Source organism: Guillardia theta, assembly GCF_000315625.1.
Source record: "Guillardia theta CCMP2712 unplaced genomic scaffold GUITHscaffold_9, whole genome shotgun sequence".
NCBI lineage: Eukaryota > Cryptophyceae > Pyrenomonadales > Geminigeraceae > Guillardia > Guillardia theta.
Genome location: NW_005434665.1, coordinates 771137 through 789161, shown reverse-complemented (window position 1 = coordinate 789161; position 18025 = coordinate 771137). Strand labels below are relative to the sequence as shown.

Below are 18025 nucleotides of genomic sequence, written 5' to 3'. Positions count from 1 at the left end.
TGCTGCCCCTCCCCATCTGGTTCTGTGCGTTCCACATGTCTGAGAGGGAGAGGAGGCCGTTGCTGTAGGGCATCGGCTGCTTCCCCGGCCCGCACTGCATGGCGAGTATGGCGCGCTGCTGCTCATGCTGAGCTCCTGCGAATCGGTTCGCGAAGTTGTCGTATGGAGCGGCTCTGTTGGGCTCGAAGGCCGGGCGTGCAGACCTTCCTCGCACGTTTTCGCTCATCCTGATTGGCAAGAAATGAGAATTGAAAAGGAGATGGGGGGGGGGGGGGGGAGGACAGAGTTGGGGAGGATAGAATGGGGTTGGAGCGCTCACATATGATGTGGTTGGATCGGTTGTCCCCGCTCCTGCTCCATCGAGTTTGCAGGATATTTCCTGTAGTTCATCTGCGAGAGCATGTCTCATCATCCCTACGATTATGAACAAACATAAAGAGGAGACACTGAGCATGAACATGAACATGAACATGAACATGAACATGAACATGAACATGAACATGAACATGAACATGAACATGCACATGAACATCAAATTTACCGGCATGAGGACTTTGTTCTCCTTGTACGTCCCGTTGAGGATCGCCAGGTCCTTGAGCTGCTGCTTCTTTAGCTCGTCGATCTCGTCGCTCGGAGGAGGGACCTGTCCTCCGCATTCAACAACAGGATGAGGCATCCTCCTCCTCCTCCTCCTCCTCCTCCTCCTCCTCCTCCTCCTCCTCCTCCTCCTCCTCCTCCTCCTCCTCCTCCTCCTCCTCCTCCTCCTCCTCCTCCTCCTCCTCTGCCATAATACCTCAAGGAGCCTCTCCCTCGGATGTACAGCCTGCAGCCGCTTTCTGCCTCGAGATTCTTCAACGTGGCTCCCCTAGGTCCAAGAATTCTCCCAATGAAGTTGAAGCCAGGAAACGATTCCACGGGGATGCGAAGCCTTGACACCTTCTTCTCATGAGCGACAGCCCGCGCCTCAGGGTTCTTGGTGGCGTCGTCTGGCAACGAGGGGCTGTCGTTCTTGACAACGTCAGCAGAATCGTGATAGTCTCGTTCAGAACTGCCGTGGGAGGCTTCTTGCCTTGTTGACTCGTTCTCTGATGTGACCGGGCAGGAGCTTTGATGCTCCCTCGGTCCCTCGGTTGCGACATCGGCGACTTGCTCGCAAACTCGCTCGGAGCCTTGAACGATCTCAACTTGCCATGGTTGTTCGTTGTCAGACTTGTCGTCTTGCCTCTCTTTCTCGTTGAGCATGAGGCTCTTGATGTTCTCGATCTCTGCTCTGAGCAGCTCCATGCACAGAGGAAAGTCTTCTGCAGCCTCCTCCAGTCGTCGCAACTCGTTGTTTGCAACTTCGAGGCGAGAGGAGGGGCTCAGAATGTCTTGTGCTGCATGCTTGCTGCTCTTAGTATCGTGAGGTAGAGCAGCGAGCATTCTGAACTCTTTGGGACTGCTCCTCCTCGTCTTCGTGCGCTTCGTTCGCTGTGTCCTTGCCATGCTTCGGGCAACGGCACTTTCCCTCGCCTCCTTTTACAGAGTTTCCGTTCTTTTTTCCTCCGGGGGGGCGGTAGGGGAACACAGGGGTGTGGTCCGAGGGTCACACTGCCGTTGGAATAGGGTAGGGGTGGTAAAATTGAATGCATTTTAAGGGGTACTTTTTAGTTTCTAAATAGGGGTAAGGGTATACGATTGTGTATCTGATAGGGTACATTCATATTGGGTGGGGTAGGGGGTAGTCGAAGTTCCCGTTGGGGGAGTAGAAGGTTATGAGTCCTCGTCAAAGGAAGCGCATAACACTGAGAAACAGATAAGCGGCCCAGGGCCCTGCCGGGCCCAAGGCCGGGCACCGGGACAACTGTGGGCTGAGAGGGGAAGAGGGTTACTACCAACGGTTTCGCCATGCTGGGCACCTTGTAACCTTTGGGGCAGCCAACGAGGAGGAGGGAAAATGATGAGAGAAGAGACGAAGACAGACGAAGAGACGAAACACGATAGTATGATAGATGCGAGAGAAGAAACAGCGGTGTTGGAGACGAGGATATGGAAAGTTCTGCATACAGGCCTGCAGAACTGTTGAGAAAGAGGAGCCGATGATTTAGGATGGTTCAGGCATGGTGGAGAGAGTTTGTGATACCCGAGTCGACAATCCTGATGAATCAAAGACTAGAAAAAGTTTTAAACTTGTCCGCGAACACTGTGCATTTTCATGTAAATGGAAAGTGCAGCAAGTTGACGAAGTAAGTGGAATGTTTTTCAAAGGAGCAAGTTTCTTTCATGTTTGGTGTATCTGAGAATGAATCTTGAACAATGCAGCATTCTTCAGTATTTACTCTACATTTGCAGTTTCAAAATGCTAATTAGAAGACTCTTGTGACACTCTAAGAGATCAAGCCCCTGTTCTGTAACAACCCAATCAAAGATGAGGAGAAGCGCGAGATTGGCGCATTCCAGAGTTACAACCGCGCCTCGCCCGGATGCTCTTTCAGCTTTTATGGACCATCACGACATGATGGGTGTGTTTGCCTGCCCCGTTCCTCATCACTTCGTTGTGACACTGCTGGTTAGCACCTGCTTCTGGCCCAAAGATCATTTCCCCACCGGAGTTCAGACCTTCAGCAACGGCAGGAGGAGGATCAGGAGGAGGTTTCGGAACCGGGGGAGGGTTTGGGACGACAGGAGGCTTCCACACCACAAGGCTCGCGCCGTGGGAGGAACCTCGTACGATTATCCTTGAAGATCCGGTCTCCCCTGTTGTTCGTTGGTCCATCCTCCTCATTCTGCGCAGGAGCCTGAGCCGGTCGGTACGTTGTCGCGATGGGCGCCTTCAGTCTGTGCTAGCGACATGGCGAACCACGTGAACAGGATAAGGTGAAACCTGACTTCCTGAAGAGCTCGTGCTCGTGAACTTGAAGTGTCTGACTTGTTGTGCAGGGCTGAGTTGACAGGGAAACTGGAGTACAAGGCTGTAGCAAAGGATCCAAAGGGTCAAGACGCTCAGGTCACAAAGTGGTTTCAGGGAAAGCAGGATCTGGCTGAAGCGATCTGCGACATTGCAGGCCGAAGTTCAGGGTGACGCGGCGCTCATGGTGCAACCTGAGAGGTTCGAGTTCTTCAAAGTGAAGGCAAGATACTGGACTTGCTGCCTCTGCCGCTCCTCCTCATCTCGCGACAGGTTCCGCCTGCCAAAACTGTTCTTCCTCCGGACGCGTGGTACAAGCAGGAGGGGCTGCTCACTGCCAAGGTGGCCACCCGCTTGTGTATGGCAGTCCCAAGGGTTGATAGAGGTGCAGGAGAGGGAGTCTATCTTGCAGTACGAGAAGCAGAAGAGGATGGCTGATATCATCAAGGCAAAAGACAAGTGATCGCCTTCAATACTCCCCTCCCTTGTCTCACTCTTCCATGGAACAGGCACAAACAAATGCGTCTTATTGCTCTGATGCAAAAGCGCTTCCCGTCAGGAGTAAGCTTGAAATGTTTGCCCTCCTTGGGTTGAGGTTGGCTGCAGGTTATCGGGGTTGAGTCTGCAGACTGTCCTGATACCATCGTGTACGCGGCAGACAGGATGGGTAAGTTCGAGGAGGAAACTACTCTGCGCTCTCAGTAACAACCTCCCAGCTGCTAACTCAAAACGAGAGCAACGTGATCTGAAGAGGTCCCAGAGGCAGGAGTGGCTGGTGCAGAACAGGTGCATCTGTCACATACTCGCAAGCTCTGTCTCCTACTCATCAGTCCAACAGCTACAGTGCGCCTCACCTCGGATATGACTTCATGACAGAGGTTGACCCCAACGTGCAGCCTCCTCCCGGTACTCAGCGCCTCCATTCTCGTCTCCTCTCATTCACCTGCTCGCGCAGGTCTCGAACGGAGGTTGTGGGCAACGAAGAAGCGGATCCCTAGCGAGGTGAGGGAGCTTGTCAACCCGACCAACACCTACTCGCGGGTGTTTCAAGGTTTGTGCTCTCCTGTATTCTTGACGCCTCTGGACGTGACGCTGCTTCACCGTGAAGATGCGGGGATAGACTACTCGATGAACCAGCCGGAAGTGAAGTTCAGTGATCGGACACAAAACTTGAGGAACAGAGAGACGAATGGCAAGGTGAATGAGCAGGTGGTAAGGATTCATCGCTGACTTCGCTCTTCAACCACAGAAGTTTAACATCATCACGGGGGCACTGTACGAATATTGCAATCCATCCATGGACGAGAAGGTCTGAACTCGTCAGTCGCCCCTCTTCCTGTCCTTCTCACCATGTCAGCAGAAACCTTCTGGAATTTCGACAGTAGACACGCGATCGAGGGAGGTGATGTTTGTATGCCAAACAAATGTTCCAGGCTCACACTCGCACAGCTACATCCAAGCTTGAATCCCGGGCCTCCTCCTCCGCACATGACATGGGGTTGATCAACGAGTGGAAATCCAGAACATATTCTGTTTCTAGACAGTAAAAATATGACATGAATGCCGGAATGGAGTACGTACTATTTTGATGATCAACACACGGTTTGCAAGCTGGATGTGAAACGAAAACAGAACAACACACTTTGAGATGTCTTTTTAAATGTTTTATTAACTCTCCCTTGGACCAGTTTACTCGTAGAGGGACTTGGTGTAGGTGGCGGTGGCCGCAACGTAGGCGTCACGGGCAGCCTTGTAGGGGCCGGTGGCGAGCTTGAGCTCGTTGGCAGCCTTCAAGTAGGCATCGCGGGTGGCGCGGTAGGTGGTGGCGTAATCCTCAAGGTCGAAGAGAAGGGAGAACATCTGATAAACTAGATCAGAAACATGAAACATGGATTTGGATACAAGAAAATCAAAATGAACACATGTCACATTCAACGAAAGAATCCACAAAGTTGATTCCTTGTGTTTCTTTCATTGCGCAGCATATTCGGGCATACAAATGCTTGTCTGAACTGCCATGCCCCTTCACATGTCTCACCTCGTTATGGTTGACCCTTCGTTCCTCTTGCTTTTTATACCACTTCCTTCCAACTACCCCCCTACCCTCCTTTTGACACTTACTACACCTACCCATTCGTATAATATCAACATCACTACCCCCATCATCCTATAGTAAAGTACCCTAAGTTTCCCAGATCGTGTGTTCCCTGTACCATACTTGAAATACCACCCACCAACCCATTTCAGACAGTGTAGTGTTTCACATACCCCTGCCCTTTCCATCAACCTTATTACCCCCGTATTACCCCCGTATTCCCCTACAAAGTACCCTTTCTAGTATCACCCTACGTACCACCTACATCTGCAGTGGTTCCGGAAATAGAAGTGAGGACCCCTACCACTATGTACAATAATAACTTAAAGAGAAGTAGGGGTAGGGGTGTAGCTCAAGGGACTCTAGTACCAGGTCCTATGTCCGATTTCGTATGGTCCCAGGAGGGGTAATGCGATTTCATACCCCCGTTGATCCATTCGAGCAGTTCTACTAGTCTATGTAATATTCGAGGGTCCATGAATAATGAAATGGGGGTGGGGTATCGGAGCTATTTCGGGAAACTTGGACATGAGCGGGGAAGGGGTACCAAGATTATAACACTTCTTCATAATCTTATAATAAGCTCCATATATTCATAATATGTATGAGGGGGATGAAAGGAAGGATTTCATGTTGGGTCAGGGAGGGGATGAGGGACAGTTTCTCTGTTGTGTGTGGGGGCGATGAGGTTGGCTGGTTGAACCAGGAACTCTGGGAAAGAGGGGAAGGGGGTGGGGTCATACACCCTACCACGTCACGATGACAGTTCCTGTGGAATAATTAGGGTAGTTCAAATGACCCCCATGATCGACAGAGCACGGGGAATCGAAGGATCAGCCATGGCGGGAAGGGAGGAACATTTGCGCAAGGCCATGGAGGCCATGGGAGGAGGAGCAGAGGCGATGAAGAGGCTGCATGAAGCAAAGGTCTTGGTGGTGGGAGCTGGTGGGATCGGTTGTGAGCTCCTCAAAGTCCTCGTGCTGTCAGGCTTCAAGAAGATCGAGGTGGTGGACTTGGATACTATCGACGTGAGCAACCTGAACAGGCAGTTCTTGTTCAGGAAGGAGCACGTGAAGAAAAGCAAGGCGAACGTCGCTGCTGAGGTCGTGAAGAGGTTCAATCCCGACGTGGACATCATCGCTCACCATGGGAACATCAAGGAGAAGCGGTTCGGACCGAGTTACATGGACGGATTCGACATCATCTTCAATGCTCTGGACAACTTGGAGGCCCGCAGGCACGTGAGCAGGATCTGTGTCCACCAGGAAAAGATCTTGATCGACGGAGGAACGCAAGGGTACGATGGACAAGTGGTAACCATCAAGAAGGGTGTTAGCGCATGCTACGACTGCGAGCCGAAGCCCGCTCCCAAGGGGTTTCCGGTCTGCACCATCCGGTCCACACCGGACAAGCCGGTTCACTGCATCGTGTGGGGGAAGCACCTCTTCAACATGCTGTTCGGACCGAAGGATGACACCGATGAGGTCGTGCAGGGCATCAGCGCCGAGCTGGACTCGCATCAGGTACTGGAGAAAGTCTTCGTAGAGGAGATCAACAAGCTGATCGGGATGGCGGAGCTGTGGGAGAGCAGGAAGCCTCCAACTCCTCTCACACTCGTTGCGACGCAGGAGCAGGCGAACAGGGGGTCTGAGGTTGCCGAGACCACGGTGCTGTCATTGGAGGAAACAATCGCGCTGTTCAAGGAGAGCTATGTGGAATTGCAAGCGAGGGCGAAGGAGGAGGGTGTGATGGAATGGGACAAAGATGATGATGTCATCATGAACTTCGTCTTGGCTGCCAGCAACCTCAGGGCTCATGTCTTCGCGATCGACATGCAGACCAGGTTCCGGTGCAAGGAGATTGCTGGGAACATCATCCCCGCCATTGCCACAACCAACGCGATCATCTCTGGAGCCATGGTGCTGGAGGCCGTTAAGGTGCTAGAGGGAAGACTTGGGGATTGTAGGGCGATCATGAAGAACAGAGAGCCGAGCGGGAGGAAGAGGTACATTTTGATCCCCTCGAACCTCGACTTGCCGAACCGTGCGTGTACGGTTTGCAGCGGAGGCACGGTGTCGCTGAAGCTGAACGTGGAGAAGACGACCTTCAACTTCTTCTTGACGAGGATCTTGAAGCAAGAGTTGGGACTGAACGAGCCTCTCGTCGACACAGGAGCCAACTTCTTCGAGTGCCTGTCCAACTTTGAGACTGAGGCGGACAAAGTGGCCATGGAGAAGAGGCTCAAACTGCCCTTGACGGATCCAAGCATTGGCATCAGCGATCAGATGATTCTTTCCATCGAGGATGAGACGCAGGGCAACACAAGCATGAAGGTTTTGATCGTTCACAGGTGCTCCATCCTCTTGTTCTCTCTACACTCACTCTTTCTCAGCGAGGAGCTCGACCCTGAGGGCGAGCGTCCCTACGAGGTTTCGCACAAGGCCGAGGCTGCTGCTCCAAACGGGGATCAGCAGGGTGGAGCGGAGCCGAGCGGTGACACAGGAGCAGCGGAGGACGATGATGACGATATCGAGATCATGTATGCCATAGTTGGCTAGAGGAGCCTCCTGCTGATGCCTTTGTACAGGGACGCCGCTCCTTCTCGCAAGAGGACCACAGAAGAGGATGGGGAAGCCGGGAGCAGCAAGAGAGCGAGGAAATCGTGATGCGAACAAGTGATCCTTGTTTATCTACATGTTAGCTTACACGTTCGCAAAATTGGCCCCAAAAATCAAAAGAATACACATGATGGTAAAGTTACACATGCCCATCTCACACTCTGTCACCCTCTCAGTCGTCGTCAATGTCCGGAACAGTCCTCCTGCAGACAGGGCACTCCAACTTGATCTCCATCCACCTCTTGAGACAGTCCTGATGGAAGACATGGTCACAGGGTGTGACGACCCTCGGGCTCGTGTCGTGACTGCCGCCCACTGACATCATGCAAATGGCGCAATCTTGCGATTCCTGGAAGATTGCGTGAGGAAGGGAGCAAGAAGGAGGAAGAAGTAGGGCTAGAGCGGGTGGTGAGAGGCGCACTTGGGAGAGGAGCACAGAGGTGAGAAGATAGAGAGCGAGGAGAAGAAGGAAGGGGAGTCTATACTGACCGAAGGTGATTCCATCGGTATTCTCCTGTAGTAGTCGTACTTCTCGGGTCTGAAGATGCGAGGGATGAAGAAACGAGGCCCCTTGTAGTGCTGGACGACCAGGACAGCAACCTGTCGTTAACGTTTCAAGGACAGCGAGATAGGGATGGGAGGCAAGGAAAGGGAGGAGGAGCGCGTTGCTGTACCTGGAAACCAACCCAAGCGACGAGAGCAAAGGCTAGGGAATAATTTGGCTCGGAGTGAAGGAAGTTGTAGGGGCAGGCGAAGGCGTACAGGGGGATGAGAAGCCTGGTACAAGAGATCCCAATGATGTACCTGCAATGGAGAGAAACGAGTGAACTTGCTGCGTCAGCCTTGCCATCACAGTCAGTCACCTCAACAGAAGAGGTTTTCTATGATCATGATGGATCGAATGAATGATCTGAGGGACCCAAAAGCTGTAGATCAGCAGCACAAGCGCTCCCGTGTATCTCTGCATCTAAAGGGACAACAGATTGTCATAAGTCTACGTGTCTTGTCAACTGGCAAACCTGGTAGATCAATACTATCCCTGCGAGGAGGCAGCCATAGAACCTTGAGTAAAGCATCGAGAGCTCTCGCCGCATGCTATTCCACCCCTCTTGGAAGCCGTGAGGACGACGCGCTTTCCAGATGATGAGCAAATATCTCATTTCGAAGATGGAGAAGATCATGAATTTGAAGAACGCTGCTGTCGCAAAGGCGTTGAACAGGGCCTCTACCACGATCCCCGTTGTCAAGTGCATCAAACATAAGTATGAATCCATGATCGCCTGAGCACTCAGCATCGTCAGAGCCAACTTGAGGATACCAACCATTCCAGCACCTGCTGTCCGATAGTCAGCAGGGAGACTTTGATGGCGCTTGTCCTTGAGTTGGAGTACTCGATCTGACGAACAAGAAGCAAGACTTGCATGAACGAGGCTGCTGTCACCATGAGGGTGTAGTGCATCGCCTTGGAGTAGTACACCTGCTCCCTGCGTGAGATCCCTTGGAACAGTCCGAGATCAATCGGCCAAACCTCAAAATTCATGGAAGTTGCATTCATAGTCATGTTAATCCCACAGTTGGCGCTCGTGATGTTGCCGAACAGAATGATGGGAGGCAAAGGCTTGTCATCGTCTTGAATCGTAGGCCTCTTCACAGTCTGCGAGCATAGCAGGTGAGGAACGAGCACACGACGAATACAGAGCAGCAGGAACTTCTCCCTTGCTCCCACCTGCAAGCTGACCCTGAAGATGCACTTTCCACGCTGATTCCTACCCATGCTGGGCCTGTAGGGGCGTGGTTGCCTTTCTTGCTGAATCAAGTTGAGTGATGTGTCTGATCTGTTCTGCGATCCTGCGATGAGACATCAGCCATGCACAGGAAGATGCGATTGACTTCACCATCAAACCCAGGGCCCAAGAGAGGGGGTTGAGCTCCGTCCTTCCACCCTCCAAACATGTACATCCCACACTCCGGGGAATTGCACACTGTCCAAAGTTGTCTGCAAACAAAGACGAGTGAACAGACTGTCAGGATCGGAGATACAGGACTCACAATCTCCCCGATCCCTTCCTGTACAAACCCTGCATGTACGTGTGCAGGTCACGCGAAGTGCTGTATTGCCCATCGCGAATTACCATGTCCACCTGGAAGCCACATCGGATCACGTTGAAGGAGCATGAGGTTCGAGGCCACCACCAACCTGAATCATGTCGACCTCCTCTACCAGCACAATTTCTTTCGCTCCTTTCCCTCCATCCTTGGCTGAGCTCTCATTCCTCGCGGAACCAATCACTACACCCTGGCTGACGATACCGTCCCCCAGAACTAGGTTACTCTTCCCTCCCCCTGTCGCTTCCTGCTCAGGCATGGATGTGGAGTTCGCGCCCTTCTCAGCTGAGCTTGCGGTGGGTCTGATCCTCTTGATCTCGCGGCCATGAGCGCGCGTTATGATCTATCAAGTGAACGTTACAGATGCAAGCACACTTCTTCACCGAACAATGAAGACCTGGAACACAACATGCCCTGAAGTGTGCTTCAGATTTGCCTTCCCAGTGCCGTTTGTCAGATGCCATTTCCCTGAAACGATGAGAACTCAGATGCATCCGATGCATTGCTCGGTGGAAAGAGGACAAGCACAAAGATGGGAGAAACATGCAAACTAAGACGAATTCGAGCGCGACGCTGTGGAATGCATTCTCACCCTTGTAGAAGTCGTTCATGGACTTGGGGAACGCATATTTGGGCACTTCACCATCCTCCAACTTGTTCTTTGAGCCTCCTTTGGTGCTTGCGCTGCCCCCCCCTGAAGACGGCATGTCTTGCCTCCCTCGCTCAGGTAGAAACCTTTCGTCCGTTGATGGTACGGAAGCGCAGAGGGGAAGGATGATCAGCAGGAGTAGGAGAGAGTTTCGGAGAGGAGCGAGGAGGGACATGAGGGAGGAGGACGGCGGGCGGGGATTGTTGCATGGCGTACACCACAGAAGCCGCTTCGCGCGGTGCGGCATTGCGCGAGTCAGCGGGTTATAGGGTGGGGGTAGTAGAGGGGTTTTGAGGAGGTGGGGTACATAAAATAGCAGAGTTAAGGGGGTATGCCATTGTGATTAGAAGAAGATTAGAGAAGGGCAGGGGTAGGGGCAAGGGCAGAAAGGTGGTTAGCAGGTGGCAAGGATTCGGAAACCATCCGCAAAATGATGAGGGTGCTATGGGTGAGTCGGAGGCAGGAGAGGAGAGGAGGAGGGGAGGAGGGGAGGAGGGGAGGAGGAGAGCAGGAGAGCAGGAGAGCAGGAGAGCAGGAGAGCAGGAGAGCAGGAGAGCAGGAGGAGGGGAGGAGGTAGGGACTATCTAAGAGTTGGACGACGAGACGCAATGACATGATACAGGCAGTACGAAATGGGCAAGGGGTGAGCAGAACCGAATGCATGATAGACTAGAAGAGATCTCGTTCATGGGGAAGCCGCCTGTGTCAAGCTAAGAGGAAGCCGTCAGCCTCAACGATGAGTGGGAGCTCTGCGAAGAGACTGCATGAGGTAGCGAAGCTGGGGAAACTAGACGAGGTCCGAGAAGCCTTGAAGCAGGAAGCAGTCACGAGCAGAGACCAATGGGGGGAAACTCCGTTGCACTGGGCTTCTTCCCCTGCTGTAGCGAAGGCGCTACTTGACGCCATGGCGGACGTAAACTCGGTGGATCCTACTGGGGACCTGCCCCTGCATTGGGCCAGTGAGCATGGGCAAGTGGAGGTGAGTGAAGTTGAATGGGAGGAAGGGAGGGGGTGAACGGAAGCCTCGCGCTCGATGTGATGAGCGAGTCGGCAGGTCATGAAGGTGTTGCTGCAAAATGCCGCGAACGTGAACGCGCGCAATCAACGAGGGGAGACAGCGCTGCATGCTGCCGCGTCGAGTCAGTCGTGGAGTGCTGTCAAGTTGCTGATTGAGAACAAAGCAGACGTGCTGGCCGCCAACGTACGAGGTAGGAGCGTTTTCTGCAGAGAGCTCCTGCGCTGACATGAGAAAGGGGAGAGTGCTTTGAACTTCTCTGTTCGCTCGGGGGATCTCAACAGCGCGAAAGCGCTGATCAAGGCAGGATCGAGGGTGATGTATGTAGTGTGATCCCGGAACCTGCTGAGCTGGTGTGCTGGCAGGTACGAGATGCATGTGCTGACGGTACGACGGTCCTACACGATGCCACATTGCACGGGCCAGCACAGGTGATTGAGAAATTGACGGTTGTCGGAAACATGAAGAGACTTGTTGGCTCCAGCTCGTAAAGCTTCTCACGCAGTGCAAGGCCGATGTGAACGCAACGACAGCTTCAGGTCTTGACATTCCAACATCGAGCTTGTGGCTTTCCGATTGAATTGAATGACATAGGCAAATCGGTTCTCGATTTTGCTCTCCGACGGAAGGTAAGATGTCCATGTTTTGAATCCTGTCGACGCCATGGTTGAACGTATGCGATCAGAATCAAGAGATTCTCGACGAGCTTGCTGAGCAAGGCCTCGATTTGAACTTTCTCGCGAAGGTCTTTATCCTTCTCTCGCCTATCCCACTGTTTACACAGCTACAGGCGGCCCAAGCGAGGGGAGAGGGATGGACCCCCCTGCACATCGCTGCTGAAGCCGGTTCCTACAAGCTCTGCCAGGTAGGAGGAGGAGGGCGTCAGAGACGCTTCTGATTCGAACCTTGCCTCCTTGCACGCAGGCTGCAATCAAGAAGGGAATCAAGTTTCAAGACCCCGAAGCAAGAAACTCTCAGAAACAGGTCAGACGTCCCGCATGCTGGAAGAGCCTGAGGGGCTCAAGGAGAGATCTCTCGCCGTCTCCGATCACTTAGTCATGACGGCTCACTCTTCACTCGCAGACAGCAGCTGATGTTGCCAGACAAAGTCCTTTCGCCAAGGACTCGCTGGTGAAGTATCTAGAGGACGAGGTAGGACGGACATGGCAAGAGGAGGGGAAGACTGACGACTTTACTTCAGATCCAGGTCAAGCGTCGATCGCAGGGGCGGAATAAGAAAGGTGAGCATCGTCAGGACCTCGAGGGCTCTGCTCCTGTATGACGACACGGAATGTTTTCGGGCCAAGTCAATTTGGATACTTCAAGGAGGGCATGCAGGAGGAGTGAAATTACGAAAGTGGTTCCATGTTGTCGGATGAGGATGATTTTGTTATTCTTTCGTCTCGTTGTGAGGTTGACCAGAGATGTTTCCATGTGTGCAACATGAGTGTAATTGTACATAATGAGCAAGTTTCGCTAAGATGTTTCCAAAAGATAGTACAATATGATAATTGGCATGAACCTTTCGAGATGCTCTCCTGTTGCGCTTCCCAAGGAATTTTGGCAATGACAAGGCTTGTGATTAATAATGGCCGTGTGCGTGCTGAGTTGTCGGCACTTCGGGCAAGACAACAATATTTCATTACATGTTCTAAGCACCTCATCGGAATGATCTGTTAAACGTAACGCGATGCAGAGAAGTCGCGTGAATTTGCAGGGTTATGTTCTATCCTGAGCAAGTGCTTGTAGCAGAATGCACCTGCTACGCCTCCGATCATCACACAGATGATTGAAATCCACATGCCCGTGAAATTGGCATACACTATAGCAGCTGCGATAGTTCTTGCTGGATTCATGCTTCCCCCAGTGTACGGCCCCTCACAGTAGACGCCGGCTGCATAGACGAAGCCAACAGCCAGTGGCCCATACTGCCTGGCCCCTGACTTCATGTCCAGAGCCACCGCACAGATCACGAACACGAGAGTGAAGGTCATGACAAATTCGAAGATCCCCAGCCCCGCCAAGTTCCTGCTCACTCCCTCGTTGAGAATTCCCTGCGTGACAAAAGGGTTTCGGACCACCGCCGTGTCCGGGCACAGGTACCGCAGGAACACAGCCCCCATCAGAGCGCCGAAGAGCTGCATGCTAACGTAGATTCCCCACTTCGGGATGCTCATGTCATCTTCACCGATGACGAGCATGGCAGTAGATACGGCCGGGTTAAGATGCGCTCCACTGATGCCTGCCATCGAATACACGAGCAGCGCCAGGGCCGCACCATTGCCGAGGGCCGCTGTCGTGAGCCCTGCATCCACCGCATTGGAAGCGGCAGAACCCCCCAAGAACTGAAAGAGAAAGGAACCGATGAACTCTGCAGCAAAGGTCGATGGCTTCAGCCGCTTGTCTTCCACCCAGGCCTCCGCATCCTTGAGCCATTGCCCGCTCCCTCCCCCTCCCTCTTGCGACATAGCGCGAAGGGTCGCCTCAAGGGCTGATCGGGGATGAGGGCGACGTATGGGCGGGATGAGGGCTGCTGGTCTATGGGGGGATGAGGGTAAATTTCTATCGGGGAGAAAAATAGAAAAATGCGCGAGGTGGAATTTCAGGACGAAGGGGCGACGACGAAGGGTGAGGAGGGAGGGGGGGGGCAGTGTCCAAGAAGACGAGAACTGCAAGGATGATCAGGACAAAGACAAGTACAAAGAGGAGGACAAGAGTTTTGATCTTGTTGTTCGTGATGTTATCGGTATTCAAGACAGGGACGAGTAAGTCCCATGGAGGAGTTCTAGAGGAAGGATGCTCGGTTGTGATTACCTCACCGTCAGCTGGCAGCCTGTTCCTGTATGGGACGATCATTCCACTGTAAGTTGATGCTTTGAATCACAGTGCAAGAATGCGCTCACTACCGTTTATAGGACGTGGCGAGTTTCCGGGTGCGGCGCGAGTTCAGAGGAGATGGCTCTGAGGATCATCTTAAATGGGGATGCAGTCATGACCAGCACGCTCCTTCATTTCCCCTCTGTGGATATCTCGTCCCACCTGTGTCCCGGCGAGCAAGAGCTCGAGTTGGAAGTAGTATCTTCAAGTCTAGTAGCGGCTCGATCAAGATCGAACTTCCTTGTGTCGTCGTCCGGCGAAACTGATAAGGTCGACCCTGCGGAATGCATCCGACCAGGAGACGGTACTGTGGTCGTGCGGTTCGCCTGGCCCGTCAAGGATGCTGGGGTGGAGGGCCACTTCTCGCAAGACTGGGTGGACGAGCTGCTGGAAGGACTTTGGGTCAGCAGCGATGGAGAGGAGGAGAGAAGTTCTGACGCCTGTCGGTGAAGGTCCTGAGGGTCACGACATCACGGGCTTGCAAGCACCCGCACGTCTACTCCAAGAGCTCCCTGCTCGTAGGGCCCTCGCCTGCCCCTCCCCTTTCTTACTGAATCCTTGACTCAGGTGCTCGACTCCATCTGGCCCCAACGTGCTGGTCACTGGGAGGAGGTGGGGAGGTACGTGTGCGAGGTCAGGTCGATGGGAGGCCGGCTGGGGCTGATGCTGCTGGGAGACGAGTACGCGCAAGCTCCGTCCTTCCTGTATGAAGAGAGCGACTACCTGTTCAAGAACTACTTCTTCCCGTCCCAGCTCGCCCACTCCCACGTGACCTTCATCCCCCTGGGGTACAAGTCAGGGTACTGGGACCAGGAGGAGAAGCATGTGGGGCAGCGGAGGGACTGGATGATGGAGATGATGGAGGAGGAGGAGGCCCAGGATCACGGAAGGGGCAGGGGCAGGAGGAAGTTCCGGTGGAACTTTGTGGGGAACGTGTACTCGAGCGAATCGCGGCTCGACATGATGGAAGCGATCGACTCCCTCGGAGCTGACTTCAGCAGGGACGCCCACATGAACCTGACGACGATGTGGAACGACTTCAGCAGGGGGATGGCGACGCGATCCTACAGGGACTTGCTGCTGAGGTCGGACTTCACGCTGTGCCCAGGAGGAGGCAACGTGGAGACTTACAGGGTGTCGGAGGCGCTCGAGGCCGGTTCGATCCCCGTGCTGGAGTCTTCGATAGCGTTCGAGCATATCTACCCCGGGCATCCCTTCCCCTACATCAGCAACTTCTCTCGAGACCTCGGGCCTGTCCTGCTGGAGTCTGAGGAGAACCTCGTGGAGCTGAGGAAAGAAGTGTTCTCCTACTGGTGGGAGCTGAAGGGAGAGATCCGGAAGAAACTCTCGCGTTGCCTCCGTGGGAGGAAGGAGCAGAGAGACTACGGTGAGAGCTGGTCTTGTAGGTACCCAGTGATGTGATTCGCAGGAGGGGAGGGGAGGTGCGCAGCAAACGTAGACAAGTCAGTCCGGACCATACAAGACAGCATCGATGCAGAGTGAGTGAAGATCCTTCTCCTGCTGCTGCTGGTTGAGTTTCATGACTCGCTCCTCCAGGCTGCAGCGGCAGAGGAAACTTGCACAAGAGCTGTAACGACGGATATAATGGATTCATACACTATATTCGTGCACTTCATTCTTTAGCTTGATTCTTTCACTTGTTTGTTTCACATGTTACTTTATCTCTTACTTATTTCTTAAAAGCGTCATTCGGTTTCATCGTCTATCAAACTGATATTCCCTAATGTCCAGTTTCCTGACTTTGCGGTGCTGATCCCTCCAATATGCTTGTCCATGATGTGATCAGTCGGAGAGAAAGGAGGTGAGTTTGGAGGAGAATTTCTGAGAGTATGATTGTCATGTGAACTTGTCTGCAAACAACATCAGAGTTTGCCTTGATGTTTGAAACATCTTCTCTCGTTCACAGACCGAGAGCGCTTCGTCGGATGTTTTCTCTGCTGCCCTCATCTTCCTCTCATTCAATCTCTTGTCTGTCACGTACTTCTTGTACATGGCCCCAGGGGCCGGCAGGTTTCCTGCAAGGAAAGTTCAAACTGACCCCTCCTCGCTCAATCTTTTTCTCACCTTCATCCTTCCTACAGGGCCCGAGGCTCTCCTTCTCCTGCATCGTGTTGTACGTGTAGCACACCGCGTACCGCATCCCCTCCTCTCCTCCAGCGCCCCCGTACCACTCGGTCCTGATCCCATGACCGTGCTTGAACCCGGAGAGAAACTCTCCCTCGTACGTCCAACCGTTGGCATAGTGAAGGGTGCCTTCTCCGCAGATGTCTCCATCCTTCCACTCCCCGTCGTACATCCTCCCGTCTGGGTATCTCAGCCTCCCCTTCCCTTGCCGCCTGTCGTTCACCCACGATCCTACCATTACTGTCAGCCCTCGCCCTCCCCCCCTTCACTGCAAAATTCCTCATACCCCGATCGTTGCTATTACTCCATGTCCTCCCCTCCCCTCCCCTCCCCTCCCCACCCCTCTCCTCCCCTCTCCTCTCCACGCACCCACCGACCTTCGTACTCGATCTTCGCTTCGCTCGTCTCCTTGGGCCATAGTTGGATCCCCCAACCATGTCTGACGCCATCATAGAACTCTCCGTTGTACTTGGTCCCATCCTTCCACCGGTAGCTCCCCTGCCCCTGCATCTTGCCATGTACCCAAGCCCCGTTGTAGACCGACCCGTCCTCCCAGCGGTGCTCGCCCTTGCCATGCTGCTCGTTGTAGAGCCAGTCGCCACGGTAGACGATGCTACCTGTGCTCTTGACCTTGAGCGTTCCCTTCCCGTGCCTCTTCTCCTGTCCATCCTGACAGAACTTGGTTTCTCCCTCGTAGACCACCACCTTGTCCTCCTCCAAGTCTTCGCTCATCAGTGAGGACGTCCTTTCGGAGCGCTGCAGCACCTTGTGGATGGTGCGAGGGCTGTGCTCCTGGTAGCGGGGCTCGAGCATGAAGTTGTATCCTCCCTTGCCTGCAGGGAAGTCCAGCCTCCTCCCGTCATCAGCCACTTCGTACCGCCTGTTCGCCTCTATCCGCGGAATCCTTCCAGTGTGCTGATTGTAGGTGTTGGTGTACCCCTCGGTAGTCAGCGCCTCCTCCCCTTCCAGCAGTCTTCCTGTTTCGCCATCGTACAGCCTGTACCAGATCTTCTTCGCCCTCCCGGGCCTCTTCTCCTGCTCCATCCTCCACACACACACACCCCTCAGCTCCCTCCTCCCTCCTCCCTCTCCCTACCATCGTCCATTTCCCCGCCTCGTTCCAGGCCTTCAAAACCTACCCGCCTTCTGTCGGGCCGCCGGGCTACGGTTCCATGTGACGAGTAGGATGCAGCAGGACTCCTTCGGTCGGCGCAGGAGCGACCAGGTAGAGAGAGAAGGAGGAGGAGGAGGAGGAGGAGGGAGGGAGGGAGGGAGGGAGGGAGGGAGGGAGGGAGGGAGGGAGGGAGGGAGGGAGGGAGGGAGGGAGGGAGGGAGAGAGGGAGCACAGTACGTGCGTCCGTTACATGTTGCTGCTCCTGTGAAGTATGTCAGCGAGGCGAGTAGTCCTGTTGTTGTTTTCAGTTAGTTGATTCTGCTCCGAGGTCGAGTTTGAGGATCTCAGAAATGTACTTTCCATCCAAAGTGTTGTCAATTCTTGCTACTTTGGCTGTGTTACGAGACGGCAATTCAGCATGGACACAGGGTTGACCGATGAGATGCTGCTAGCAAACAGATACATAGCAAGTCAGGTAGCTCGCTTGCTCTCTGCTGCCTTTCTTTGCTTCACCATGAT

General features: G+C 53.7%; 9 protein-coding genes across 9 annotated transcripts in view; 4 read left to right on the top strand and 5 right to left on the bottom strand.

The window, feature by feature from the left end:
• Window positions 1-792: 792 nt before the first annotated feature.
• Window positions 793-942, bottom strand: GUITHDRAFT_39525 (hypothetical protein; the record flags this gene model as incomplete). Its single annotated transcript, XM_005839199.1, has 1 exon — window positions 793-942. A coding segment is annotated over one exon (150 nt), but the record flags the coding sequence as incomplete, so codon positions are not given.
• Window positions 943-2329: 1387 nt separating this feature from the next.
• GUITHDRAFT_150743 (hypothetical protein) lies at window positions 2330-4454 on the top strand. Its single transcript, XM_005839198.1, has 16 exons — window positions 2330-2501; window positions 2554-2729; window positions 2774-2856; window positions 2920-2986; window positions 3045-3110; window positions 3161-3229; window positions 3279-3346; window positions 3397-3448; window positions 3494-3554; window positions 3604-3673; window positions 3726-3793; window positions 3843-3938; window positions 3996-4084; window positions 4137-4196; window positions 4248-4289; window positions 4337-4454. The coding sequence occupies exons 1-16, from the start codon at window positions 2495-2497 to the stop codon at window positions 4388-4390; spliced, it is 1128 nt and encodes a 375-aa protein (XP_005839255.1). The 5' UTR covers window positions 2330-2494; the 3' UTR covers window positions 4391-4454.
• Window positions 4455-4547: 93 nt separating this feature from the next.
• GUITHDRAFT_150737 (hypothetical protein) lies at window positions 4548-4749 on the bottom strand (the record flags this gene model as incomplete). The annotated part of the gene is made up of 1 exon (XM_005839197.1): window positions 4548-4749. A coding segment is annotated over one exon (173 nt), but the record flags the coding sequence as incomplete, so codon positions are not given.
• Window positions 4750-5872: 1123 nt separating this feature from the next.
• On the top strand, window positions 5873-7156 carry GUITHDRAFT_42901 (hypothetical protein; the record flags this gene model as incomplete). Its single annotated transcript, XM_005839196.1, has 1 exon — window positions 5873-7156. A coding segment is annotated over one exon (1284 nt), but the record flags the coding sequence as incomplete, so codon positions are not given.
• Window positions 7157-7772: 616 nt separating this feature from the next.
• GUITHDRAFT_65446 (hypothetical protein) lies at window positions 7773-9374 on the bottom strand (the record flags this gene model as incomplete). Its single annotated transcript, XM_005839195.1, has 7 exons — window positions 7773-7949; window positions 8090-8200; window positions 8275-8404; window positions 8464-8567; window positions 8620-8880; window positions 8934-9077; window positions 9129-9374. The coding sequence occupies 7 exons, from the start codon at window positions 9372-9374 to the stop codon at window positions 7773-7775; spliced, it is 1173 nt and encodes a 390-aa protein (XP_005839252.1).
• A 3620-nt stretch (window positions 9375-12994) lies between these two features.
• GUITHDRAFT_150736 (hypothetical protein) lies at window positions 12995-13850 on the bottom strand. Its single transcript, XM_005839194.1, has one exon. It carries the CDS (start codon window positions 13836-13838, stop codon window positions 13047-13049), a length of 792 nt encoding a protein of 263 aa, XP_005839251.1. The 5' UTR covers window positions 13839-13850; the 3' UTR covers window positions 12995-13046.
• Window positions 13851-14263: 413 nt separating this feature from the next.
• On the top strand, window positions 14264-15841 carry GUITHDRAFT_102172 (hypothetical protein; the record flags this gene model as incomplete). The annotated part of the gene is made up of 6 exons (XM_005839193.1): window positions 14264-14303; window positions 14360-14649; window positions 14700-14765; window positions 14815-15634; window positions 15677-15746; window positions 15805-15841. 6 exons carry the CDS (start codon window positions 14264-14266, stop codon window positions 15839-15841), a joined length of 1323 nt encoding a protein of 440 aa, XP_005839250.1.
• Window positions 15842-16426: 585 nt separating this feature from the next.
• GUITHDRAFT_49162 (hypothetical protein) lies at window positions 16427-16998 on the bottom strand (the record flags this gene model as incomplete). The annotated part of the gene is made up of 2 exons (XM_005839192.1): window positions 16427-16596; window positions 16827-16998. Coding segments are annotated over 2 exons (342 nt in total), but the record flags the coding sequence as incomplete, so codon positions are not given.
• An 858-nt stretch (window positions 16999-17856) lies between these two features.
• The window catches only part of GUITHDRAFT_102170 (hypothetical protein), a gene marked incomplete at both ends in the record, with an annotated part of 1843 nt that continues 1674 nt past the window's right edge, over window positions 17857-18025 (top strand). Inside the window, one exon of the mRNA XM_005839191.1 lies at window positions 17857-17935. Coding sequence (XP_005839248.1) covers window positions 17857-17935 — 79 coding nt within the window. The remainder of the gene's footprint in view (window positions 17936-18025) is intronic.